The sequence below is a fragment of the Gopherus evgoodei genome, chromosome 1 (genome assembly GCF_007399415.2).
Source record: "Gopherus evgoodei ecotype Sinaloan lineage chromosome 1, rGopEvg1_v1.p, whole genome shotgun sequence".
Taxonomy (NCBI): domain Eukaryota; kingdom Metazoa; phylum Chordata; order Testudines; family Testudinidae; genus Gopherus; species Gopherus evgoodei.
In genome coordinates, this window is record NC_044322.1 from 217,841,039 (window position 1) to 217,853,597 (window position 12,559).

Sequence of the window (12,559 nt, forward strand, 5' to 3'; positions counted from 1 at the left end):
GCACATGGCCCCCATCCCAGGTTTTGCCCAGTCACTCCTCCACTATGACGGAGGGGTGTTCAGCCCAAATTTGAGTGAGTGGTGTTGGGACCCTGTGCACCAGGTTGCAGCACCACTCAGATTTGGATCAGCCACTCCTCCGTCATGATGGAAGGGGGGCTGGGCCAAATTTGAATGGTAGTGAGACCCTCGGTGCCAGGTCACAATGCCTGGAGCGGGGAGCCAGGCAGAGCCCCAAGGGACAAGAACCTCTGCTCGGGGTGGTGAGTGTGAGGCAGGCTTGTTCTCCAACCTACCTACCGCTCCCTGGGACCTCCCATCTGCCTTGTGACAGTATTAGGATTGTAGTGCTGAGGTGAAGGGTGCTGCTGCTTGTGGCCAGTGCTCCCCCAGCAGGGCCAGGAGGAGGAGGCAATATGCACCCATTGAATTGGGAGACTACATCCACCCCTGCATGTGATTACCATGGCAAATCACACCTCAGGCCCACTGAATAGCAAATGGTCAAAGTGAACAGTTTGTGAACAACCCAGTGGCTGAAGACAATTCATTCAAGTTATTTAGAGAATACTTACAAATAATAGCCCTGATTCTCTGCTGTCTTGCACCTTTTGTTTAATCATTTACACCCGTACTAACTGAGTGCAAATTAGATGTACAATGCTACCATTCTGTGTTGGTAGTGTTTTACACCTGCTTTGCCCTCCTTTTGCACAAGTGTAAATGTTAATGAAAATGGAGAACCAGGCCCAGTGAATGCATAGGCAGAAATTTGTCACAAACAGAAAAAGGGCTACATTATTTGGAGATTTTATTTGCAACAAATAATTCTACTGGCTCTAACTGTAACAGTCTCAGTTCATGTCCTCTTAGTTTATAAGTCACATGGTTCACATCCCTGAGTGGATGACTTATGTAATTAACCTTCACACTGTAAATTCCAAATTGTGTATTGTACTCTCAAATAATATGTTAGAAACTAGCTTCCAGTGACTATTCAAGCATTTAGGCTGAAATGGAAAATTTGGCAAGAATTGGTGTTAGTAAAACTTCAGTGCCTGAATATTCGTGGAAAGCAAATAGGATTGTGAACATGGTTGAGTCAAAGTACAGTTTCCACTTCATGCTAATATTCTTAGAAAATTGTCTCCTTGCTTTGTTCACCTCTAGATATATCTTTGCTTAAGATGCCGATTCTCTCTCTCTCTCCTCCCTCCAACCACCAAGAATTTCTCCCACATTCAGCACTTCAGTAGCTGAGCACCTTACAAAATTATCATCACCACAAGACAAAAGCCTCTTCCTTAGGCACTCTGGGTTGTTTTTTCCAGCAATTTCCTCTCCTCCTCTATCATCTCCTTTATTGCAGATGTGGGGAAAGATCAGCTGAAGAAGCAAGTTTGATACTTTGCTCTAAGAGCTGTGAGCTCTGAGCTTGTTTTTCATGGGAAGTGAATTCTATCTCTTGAGCCAGCTGCTGAAAAAGCTCTGATTTCTTCTTTCCCAGGATTAACTGTCCAGACTAACATTTTCATAGTTCCTGATTAGACATCTATGGAGACAGTCAAAGATGTTTTCTAGCACTGCACTGGTTGAAATTACGGTTAAAGATTCAGCAACAAAAATTAAAAAGAAAATGAACTATTTTGTTTTGTTAAAATTTTTTCACATTGTTTTCAATTTTTGAAAAAAAGGGAAAAGAAAATTAATTTTGAAAAAATGTGTTTTGAATTTCTGGATCCCCTCCCACTTGTATCAATTTTTACTCCTGCACATTTTTTAAAAAGGTAAAAATGTGTGTGTGTGTGTGTGAGGGGGCATTTTCTCTCACTATATAGACACTTATTTTCATATATTTCCTGTAGAGAATAATTTAAATAAGAGATAGTGGGTTTTTCCCATTATTTCTCTAACTTCTTTACGTTTCCCATCCCCCTTTTTCAGGGGAAGAAAGTTGGGAAGTAAGTAAAATAGAAACTGAGAAATTTCTAACTATTTTGAAATAAAAAATTCAAACATTTTAAAAGTTTTGGATATTTTAACATTTTTGTTTAGAAATTTTTCTAAACAAGTCATCAGCAATGATATATTTATTTATACATTTATTCACAAAAAATATTTTAATTAAACCCTTTTTTTTTCAGTATCTGCCCAGGTGATTACTTGGCTTGCTTGATTCTGTGTCTAACCTTAAAGACTGAAACAGAAAATTTGAATTTGGCCATTTATTCTGTGAGGAGCTCATGAAGTAAGCAGAGCTTTGGAGAGATCTGCTTTTATTGACACTGGAGCCTGGCTTAGCCTTGCTGTGCCACCAACCAGACTTTTAACGGCCAAGTCAGCAGTGCTGACCGGAGCCGCCAGGGTCCCTTTTTGATCGGGTGTTCTGGCTGAAAACTGGATGCCTGGTAATCCTATCTGTATTAGTATATGTAACCTATAAATGACAGAGTCCATACCCCATTCACCCCTGTCCATCCCTTACCCTGGAATATCCAATCCCCACAGTATGGAGAAGCACTGGAAATGCTGATCCACACCTCAGTCTCCTGTAAACCATTCAGACTCCACAATCCTTCATGAATTGAAGCTAGTGATAGCTTGGAGGTAAAAGACTCTCTATCTTCTTCCTCAATTTCCTCCAACCATACAGCCAGTTTACCCTCTTACTCCTCTCTTACCTGAGGCCAGGTTGGAAGGGGCAACCTGCACATGATAGGCTTCATATCCCATTCCTCAGTCTCATGTAAGCCGTCCAACTGTCTTGCACCCCACAACTTCAGGCCAGATTGGAACACGATGTAAAAGCCTCCATATCCCATTGCCAAATCCCTTTGAGTATCTTGACCTAGCTGAGCTGCAAATAGACTGAAACCAGAGACTATGTGAAAAATTCTGTAGATCAGAGGCACCCCTTCCTCCCTACAGTCCCCCAGAGCTATGGTCAAGGTTAGTTAGTTTGTGTTGGGCTATGTGTATCTAGCCATGAAAGGTAGAGGAGGCATTCTCCCACTCTGTATCTTCTTCCTACAGCACTAAGGGAGGAGATCAGTGTTCTTCCAAGCAGACCCAAGACACTGTTATTTCAAAAGTTGAATGTCATTCCTTCAAACCCAACATCAAAACAGATAAGCTAAATCCAAAGGCTGTTGTTTAGGAAATATGAAGTGTTTTAGGAACATTTGTTCTTGTCATGTCCCTCATTGCACAGACCCTAAAATCTCAGTTTCCTGCATTGTTCAGAATTGTGGATTTGGAGAGAGCACTCTAAATGTCTGTTTTTGTTTGCTTGCTTGCTTACTTCTTTGTTTTAATCACTGCTATTTAACAGAGGCATTATTTAATAAGGAAAATATTAATACACTGTTTGTGCAGAGTGTGCTTTGAATCATAGCTTCCACAGGAAATGAAAAGTCACATCTTGCTGCTTCTTGTCTTCTTATACCACAACTTTCAGCATTTGAGGAGGAGATCTAGATCTAAATCTAGATCTAGATATATCGTTCAAAGAGCACAAGACCAGGGTACTCCAGCATTTTGAACACCTTGTAATCAGGCTGCCAACTTGAAAAACAGGGAAACATATTACAGGGGTAAAGAGGAGGCACAAGGAATGGTTTTGGAGGGAGTGAAGGAGTTGCAAACAGAAAAAAAGGGTACTCACTCCTCTCTGTTCTTAAGCCATGCAAATTCTCCCTCCCTTTCCACCCCTTCCCTGAGACTGTCTTCACTTTCAGAGTAAAACTCGGTGTGTGTTACCATCACAGTGGGATCAAAGGGTGGAAGAAAACAATTTTTCTCTCTTTATTGTATTATGTCTCGTCACTTTCTATGTTTTCTGTGCTGTGTAGGCCCAGCTTCTGTCTATTTGATTTCCTTTCTCCTATTCCAAATCCTGCCTTAATTAGTTGGGGGCAAATTTTCAAAGGCATAGTTATGCACCCATTGAAAGCCAGTGGGAAATGGGCACCTAATATAATAATAATACAATATATGGCAATATACCTATGTCTTAGAACTGGACGGGACCCTGAAAGGTCATTGAGTCCAGCCCCCTGCCTTCACTAGCAAGATCAAGTACTGGAATGTCTGTTTTTGAAAATCCCACATTAACAATTGTGCTGCCTTTCAAGGAAAACCCAAGGTTGTAAGTTCAATTCTTGAGGGGGCCATTTGGAGATTGATCCTGCTTTGAGCAGGGGGTTGGACTAGATGATCTCTTGAGGTCCCTTCCAATCCTGATAATCTATAAAATCTATGTAAAATACTAGGTGTGCTAAGCATTATGGCCCAGATCCATAAAAATGTTGAGGCAGGTTCCTAAATTCCATTGAAATCATGGAAGTTAGAAGCCTCAATACCTTTATGGATCTGGGGCTATAATACTGCTTTTTGCTCATCTCCTTTTATTTTATTCAGCTCTGTATAGGATCTTATCACGCTCATCACTGTAGTGTATGAGCAGCCTCCAGCAGATGTATGAGCACCTTCCAGTAGTGCATTAAGCAGCATGACTAATGTCTGTCATGTCTGGTTAGTTCTCTCATACTCTCCCATGGGGAGAAGAGTGTTGCACGAGAGTGTTCAGTTTGGTAGAATGTTTAGTTTCGTTTTGTGTTGTCATTGTTGTTGCTTAAATATACCTATGGCTCTGTGTTTATGGTAAAGAAGGCAGGCTGAATAAGTACACCTTGTGCTTGAAGCAGAAAGTGGTGAGGTTTGGGATGGTCCTTAGTTTCTGAAGGAGTCCATTCCACACTCTCAGATCAGCCCCTGAGAAAGCTTTGTCTCCTGCACCGATGCATCCTTCTCTTTCTGTACCATCTCCACATTTCTCCTTCCCCGCCTGGGTTTTCTATTCTTATCTTTTCTCTGATTTTATTATGATTATTGTTTATTATTAATCATGTTTATGGCAGTAGTGCCTAAGGCCAACCAAGATTGGGCCCCCATTGTGCTGTACAAACACAAAGCAGCAGATGGTCCCTGCCCGGAAGGGCTTACAGTCTGAACAGACCACAGAGACACAGGGTGGGGTAAGAGGGTAACATACAAGCAGAATGAACAATGGGATAGCAGCATGTTAGTGCCATGATTTTTTGGGAGGAATTGGGGGGTCAGCTAAATGGAAAGAAAAGGAAGGTTTGCTGCAGCTGGTAAGGAAGAGGTGCAGAAACTGCTGTTGAAGGTTCTGCAAGGCATGGACTGAAGCAGCTGGGGAACTGATACAATTACTAATGTCTCTGGTTGCCAGCTCTCCTGTGTCAATATTAGTAGAATGGGTAGAGCTGGGAGGCATGTGACCAGGCATAACTTTAATAGAAATGTTTCTCTCTTCATCTCTTCTCTTTTCCTAATTCCCCCTTTTCAGCCCTGTGAGGAAGATCCAAGAGAGGCTGCAAAGAACAGAAGATGTCTCCGGGGAAAGAGCCTGCTCCTGTGTGCTCTCATGCTCAGCACTGTCCTTGGGTTTGCATTGCTTCTTGCCTACACCATCCTACACCAGGGCCTGGGTACAAGACATGACAGTCTTTCTCCCTTCCCTCACATCTGACCCATCAGTGAGACCCCTTCCTCTCTCTCCTCTCCCTTAATTGCCTTTTGGGCTGAGCATCTATATGAGGTCCAGGCCCTGGACGATTCCTAAGTCTTAAGAAAACATAATTGTCTCAAGTAAAGATATTCTAATAAAGAGATATTGCCCTACCCCTTTCCAAGCCTTCCCTACCATGTGGAGATCTTCTCACTCCTAGGCTTCCTGCCAACCTAGTGTGGCATGGCCCAGCTTCCATGAAAAGCAGCACTTCACTTTCTAAAAGCTATTGTATTACAGTACTCTCATCCCCTCCTTCTTACTCACAGCTTCTGTATCTCTGAGCAGTATTGGTCTGTCTGTAGGTGACCCAGCAGAAATGTGGATAAGTCTAGAATTTGGGGTTGGGGCTTGGAATTGCCCTTCCTTTCCATCCCTGAATTCATAGACCCGTCCTAGTTTTCACAGGTCCAACCAATGGAATCCTTATATTAAGAAGACAATTAGAGAGTTCCTGTCAGTGGCAGAGCTGGAAATAGAGCCCAGGAATCCAGGTCCACAAGCAGTCCACTTTTCTAACCACTAGACAGCTCTCTGCTATAAGGATCTATAAATATGAAGAGGCCAAGTCATACACATCCTCTTCCCCAGTTTACTTATTTTCCCCTTAGCTGGCATTTCCCTTTAACTCCTCTCTTGTCCTTTCCCCGTGTGTGAGGGTTGGGGAGCCCCTGACTATAGACCCCTAGAAGTTCGAGACAGAAGGACTGTATTAGTTCAGATCTTCTCTGTCTCCCACCTTTTCCCACATACATCATACCAACCAATGAAGATCTGAGCCAGGACTCTGATTAGGCCAGTTTCTTATGTCTCAGACAATGGCCCTTCCATCCTTCACCTTGAGACATTAAGCTGCAGCCTGTGGCCTTGTCTAGACATAAACTTCCAAGGGTTTAACTAAAGATGTATTATTATTTTGACTGAATAATGGCTTATTTCAGGAAAAACTGACTTAACTGGAAACCAACACAAACCACTCCTAAAACAAAATAAGAGTGTCTACCCAGGAGTTTACATGGGCTTAATTAAATCAGTTTTTAAATTAACATAAGTTGGACTGGTGCAACTTTCCTTTGTAGAAAAGGTCTGATAGATTTCACTTTTGAAAAATGCTTCCTGATATATCATTGTTCAGGTTTAGCTCTTTTCCCGTAGCTATGCCCTTCTCTTCCTGTCTGGTGTTTACACCATTCCTAACCTTGTAGTGGTTATCATATTCCCTTGGGGTCATTACTTTGCCAAACAGCCACTGACACACAGGGAATGTGGTAAGAAGATGAAAATAGGAGGAGAAATTTGTTGATAATCAGCTGTGTGGCCATTTGGGTTGTGCCAAGATTGGACCTTCTCCCTGGGGTGACTATTCATCCTTTATTTTAATGGCTTCTCTTAATTGGTACTTGTTGACATCCATCCATAAAGTCAAACATAGGATACACTTTATCCTCTGTTCAGCAATAATTTTTCAAAGAATCCAACACTGTGTCAAAAGCATAGAATTTTTACCACAAATAAAACTTCAAAATAACCTCTCTCCTATATTTTCATACAGTTGTCCTGAATTTCCTTCACTCTGCTAATGATGGCTCCTGTCTTTGCTTCTTGCTCAGAACCTTGTGACACCAAGGAGTGTCTCATGCTACTGGCCAGACTCCTGGAGGTGAGAAATGCCACCATAGACCCCTGTGAGGATTTTTATGGCTATGCCTGTGGCAACTGGGAAGCCAACCACTTGCGCACAGGGACTATGGAGTCATCAAATGTGTTTGATGTCCTGCTGGAAGAAAACCAGCTGATCCTGAAGAGGCTCTTAGGTAGGGAGTGGAGATGGATGGTGTATGTACTGCCAGCATGCTCTTCAGTCAGAGCTCTGATTACTAACTTACAACAGTGCAGCCACTCCCAACAGGGACCAAACCCAATCCCTGTTACCTCTCTGTCACTGCAACCACAACCATGAACCCCAGCACGTACCAGTATGGGACCATGCCAATCGGAATAACACCATCCCCCTGTCACCACAACCACCAACATATATCACTGGAAACTTCCCCAGAAAATGACCAAACCATTTCAGTTACCATAACCACAGTAACAACCACATGGTCTCTCACTTCAGCCCCTTAAGTCCAAATCATTTTCCTGCCATCTCACACCATCACCACTGTGGAAGTAGCCACACCAATTGGGCAGCAATACAACCAACCCTGCAATGACACACAACCACCCCCATGTTTTCTCTCTGTCACTGCCACCAGAGCTATAACCATCCTAGATGGAAACATAAAACTCTCTTGGGATTCTCCAGAGCTGACTTGTGACTGCATCCCTCTGTCTCCTGGACTGTCTGGGCCCCTAGAAACTATACCAGAAACCTCCTTGCTCACAGCTAAAGCTACTACTTTGGTTTAGGTGACTGTGGGTTGTACTTTTTAATGTGGAAGATCCAGATTTGATTTGCACTGGTGACCATGGCGTTTATCTATGCAGCTCCAGTGTGCTACATTTCATCATGGGTTATCAAATGAGCTGTAGTTCCTGCTTCAGGATGCACATTACCTCTTACTAACCCCATCTCTTCACCTGATGCTATTTCTTGGTCTTCTTTAATTTTTGGCTTGTTAGTGTTTTGTGTGTTTTCCTTTTCTCAGAGGTTCCACAACTCAGGGTTGGAAGCTCAGCCAAGGAAAAAGCCATTCGGTTCTACCACTCCTGCATGGATACCCAACAGATAGAAGCAGAAGGGGCTCAGCCCTTGAAGGAGCTTATAAATCAGGTGATCATTGTTCATACAATACTATTTCTGAGCATATATATACCCTTACACTTCAGAACAGAATTCTACCAGGAAAAAGATAGAAAACAATAGGGGGTGGGGGAGTAATAATCTGCTTCATTATTTGCTCCTTCATTATTGCACTTGCCAGCACCAGGTCATTGGTGACTAAGGTGTCAGTGATGGCAAGTTCGTGGCTTCTGCCCATGGAATGAACAAAATTTGTAAATGAGGAGTCACAGCCTAATTTATAACTGATGAGACTCCATGGCACAAACAGCATTTCCCTAATAGATATGATGGGCTCAACACTCATATTTGGCTGCCTGATTTCAGGCCCTGAATATGTATTTATTACCTTAATGTCCATTCAGGCACGTGCAGCCTTGCAGTTTTAGAATTCCTCCCATCCTGCAGGCAGGGATATTTTTTCTTAACAGGAACTCAGTGTAATTCAATAAGATCCAGACTGCAGGATAGGAAACTCCCTGCAAAACAGATGGAATTTTGCTGCCCAAGGAATGCACTTAAATCCCCACGTATGAAAAATGAGCCCTAACTGCCCTGCACGAGGGTCACAGTGAAGTGTAGACACTTTTCTTTCATCCCCTTCTATCTCCTTATCTCACTCGTGGCCCTCATGTGACTTCCTCTCATTCTCTTGCTCTCCTCTGCCCTGGATGGCAATTTTATGTCATTCCATAAAGATGAAGTGACAGGGTCACTTTAGGGTCACACAACGAGTGTGAAGATTTTAATGGGTTCTTCCCATTCTTCTTCATTATTTGTACTGATCCTGAACCTTGGCTGTCATATTCATCATGTTCTGTTGGGTGGCAGGGGGGAGAGAAATTTGGAAATCAGTATCTAGTAGATGTTCCCGTTTCTCTTTCCACCAATGTAAGTTCTCTCTGTTTGTCACTCTATTTCCTCAGATTGGTGGCTGGAACTTCACAGGCCCTGAGAAACAGACCGATTTTAACCAGACCCTGCAAATACTCATGGGCAAATACAACACTTTCCCCTTCTTCAGAGCATATGTGGGACCCAACTCTTCTGACCCCAGCACCAATATCATCCAGGTGACAGGATCATCAGGAGATGGCAGTCAGAAAGGACAGGGTCAGGGCAGTATCTGTGGGCCTTTAGGATCAAATAACTGCTTAAGCTACTGGGAGAGGCAGTGGAAATCGAACATATCTTATGAGTATTATAAATAGATGAGCTCCTTAAAAAGATCTCTGCAAATCTATGCAATTAAAATAAACAAGAAGAACGGTTTTGCCATGCACTGTGTAATTAACACATGGAACTCACTGCTGCAGGATATCATTGATGCTACTAGATCAGTGAGACTAGAAGAGGATTAGGCACTTCCATGAACTGAACCAACACCAGCTATGTAAGGGCTAAATTATTTTGGTCATCAGCCATCATGAGCTGGGAGGCCAAGGAGTCCTCCATGCTCCAGTTTTGTAATATTACATAATGAGGTATGTTGTGGATATTTTAAAGCCTTTGTCTGTCAGAGACTGGAGACCAGATGCTATTTTATATCAGTTCATTTTCTTACATTTTCCACTCATTTCTTAATTCTGTAATTACTTTTTAAAAACAATAACATAATCTTTATCATTTATTTCTGGAAATTGAGCATATGGGGAGTGGGTTAGGGTGAGCACATGCAAATAAAGTTATTTCCCTTTCTCTCACTCTTTATCTGCCTTTGTCTAGTTAGATAGTAAGCTCTCTTGAAAGGGACTGGCTCTTGTTCTGTGCATAGCACAGTGGGGCCCTGGTCTCAAATGGGGTTTCTTGACATCATTTAAATAAAAATTCATGAGTTTTTGTTGTTATGTATTATATGTAATAATAATTATTAGGGCTGTCAAGTGATTTAAAAAAATCATGATTAATTGCACAATTAAAAAATTAATTTATATAAATGTTTTTTCACATTTTCAAATATATTGATGTCAATTACAACACAGAATACAAAGTGTGCAGTGCTCACTTTATATTTTTTATTGTAAAAATTTGCACTGTAAAAAGAAAAGAAATAGTATTTTTCAATTCACTTAATACAAGTACTGTAGTGCAGTCTCTTTATCATGAAAGTTAAACTAGTATTTGATGTACAAAAAATAATAAAACAATGTAAAACTTTAGCACCAACAAATCCACTCAGTTCTACTTCTTGTTCAGCCAATCGCTCAGACAAACAAGTTTGTTTACATTTGCAGGAGATAATGCTGCATGCTTCTTGTTCACCTGAAAGTGAGAACAGACATTCAAATGGCACTATTGTCGCCAGTGTTACAAGATATTTATGTTCCAGATGTGCTAAAGATTCATATATTCCTTCATGCTTCAGCCACTGTTCCAGGGGACGTGTGTCCATACTGATGATGAGTTCTGCTTGATAACAATCCAATGCAGTGCAGACCAACAGATGTTCATTTTCACCATCTTAGTCAGATGCTACCAGCAGAAGGTTTATTTTTTTTTTTTGGTGGTTTGGGTTCTATAGTTTCCTCATCAGAGTGTTGATCTTTTAAGAATTCTGAAATCATGCTCCACACTTCATCCCTCTCAGATTTTTGGAAGGCACTTAAGATTCTTAAACCTTCAGTCAAGTGCTGCAGCTACTTTTAGAAATCTCACATTGGTACCTTCTTTGCATTTTGTCATATTTGCAGTGAAAATGTTCTTAAAACGAACAACATGCTCAGTCATCATCTGAGACTGCTATAACATGAAATATATAGCAGACTTCTGGTAAAAAGAGAGCAGGAGACATATAATTCTCCCGCAAGGAGTTCAGTCACAAATGTAATTAACACATTATTTTTTTTAATGAGTGCCATCAACATGGAAACATGTCCTCTGAAATGATGGCTAAAGCGTGAAGGGACATACAAATGTTTAGCATATCTGTCATGTAAATACCATGGAATGCTGGCTACAGAAGTGCTATGCGAACATCTGTTCTCACTTCCAGATGACGTTGTAAATAAGAAGTGGGCAATATTATCTCCAGTAAATATAAACAAACTTGTTTGTCTTAGCAATTGGCTGAAGAAGAAGTAGGACTGAGTAGACTTGTAGGTTCTAAAGTTATACATTGTTTTGTTTTTGAGTGCAGTTATGCAACAAAAAAATCTACATTTGTAAGTTGTGCTTTCACGATAAAGAGATTGAACTACGGTACTTGTATAATGTGAACTGAAAAATACTATTTCTTTTGTCTATCATTTTTACAGTGCAAATATTTGTAATCAAAATTATACAAAGTGAACCCTGTACACTTTGTATTCTGTGTTTTAATTGAATTCAATATATTTGAAACTGTAGAAAAACATCCAAAATATTTAATAAATTTCAATTGGCATTCTATTGTTTAACAGTGCAATTAAAACTGATTAATCATGATTAATTTTTTTTATCACAATTAAGTTTTTGAGTTAGTCGCGTGAGTTAACTGTGATTAATTGACGGTCCTAATAATAATTCCATTTTACCAGGTATCCCGTGAAGCCTAACAAATGTAGCTTGAATTTAAATGTCAAATACTCACGGCAAAATTCTTGAAAATGATCTGAAGACCAAAAATTAAGCCTAGAACTGTTTGGGGGACACTTCCCAATAATAAAATCAGTTTATGACCATCATAACCTGCTTGCAGACAAATTCTTGAACAGATAAAGAAACAAAAGTCATTGAATAAATTATTTCCCCATCTCTAGCATTTATGGCATTAACTAAGTGTTTTTCCTTCGCTCCTTTCCTCAGATTGACCATCCTGAGTTTGAGATGCCACCAGAGAGTGACTACAATGAAAAAGGAAATTATCCCGAGGTACCCTGTCAGAGGCTGGGGCTAGGCAAAAAAATGCTTACTGGGTTCAGAGATCTACTTTGAATTGTCCCCTGATTTGGTTTGTGAGTGGTGATCACATGTGCTCAGTGTCTGATGAGATCATGGGGCTATTCCAGGGCTTGTCCACACTAGGACAGGATGGACAGTTTTTTGGAACATTTTTAGCTAACAGGTTTTTAAGTCCTGGCATAGGAAGGGCGTGTTGCAGTTTTTTAATGTGTTAGCTTGTCAAGGGGAACATGGCTTACAAAAAACTTGTCCTGATTGTACTAGGACTTTATAACCCATTAGTTAAAATATGATACATTTCA

The 12,559-nt window shown here is 40.9% G+C and overlaps 1 protein-coding gene across 9 annotated transcripts in view; it reads left to right on the top strand.

Moving 5' to 3' along the window:
• The window catches only part of KEL (Kell metallo-endopeptidase (Kell blood group)), a 32,696-nt gene that overhangs the window by 2,041 nt on the left and 18,096 nt on the right, over positions 1-12,559 (top strand). For 3 of the 9 annotated variants that reach the window (XM_030536535.1, XM_030536527.1, XM_030536545.1), the window contains exons 3-7: positions 5,372-5,513; positions 7,204-7,407; positions 8,245-8,369; positions 9,305-9,451; positions 12,162-12,227. In XM_030536535.1, coding sequence (XP_030392395.1) covers positions 5,372-5,513; positions 7,204-7,407; positions 8,245-8,369; positions 9,305-9,451; positions 12,162-12,227 — 684 coding nt within the window. Of the gene's footprint in view, positions 1-5,371; positions 5,562-7,145; positions 7,408-8,244; positions 8,370-9,304; positions 9,452-12,161; positions 12,228-12,559 lie in introns of those variants that run through there. The other 6 variants (XM_030536554.1, XM_030536564.1, XM_030536597.1 and 3 more) reach the window with 6 other exon arrangements.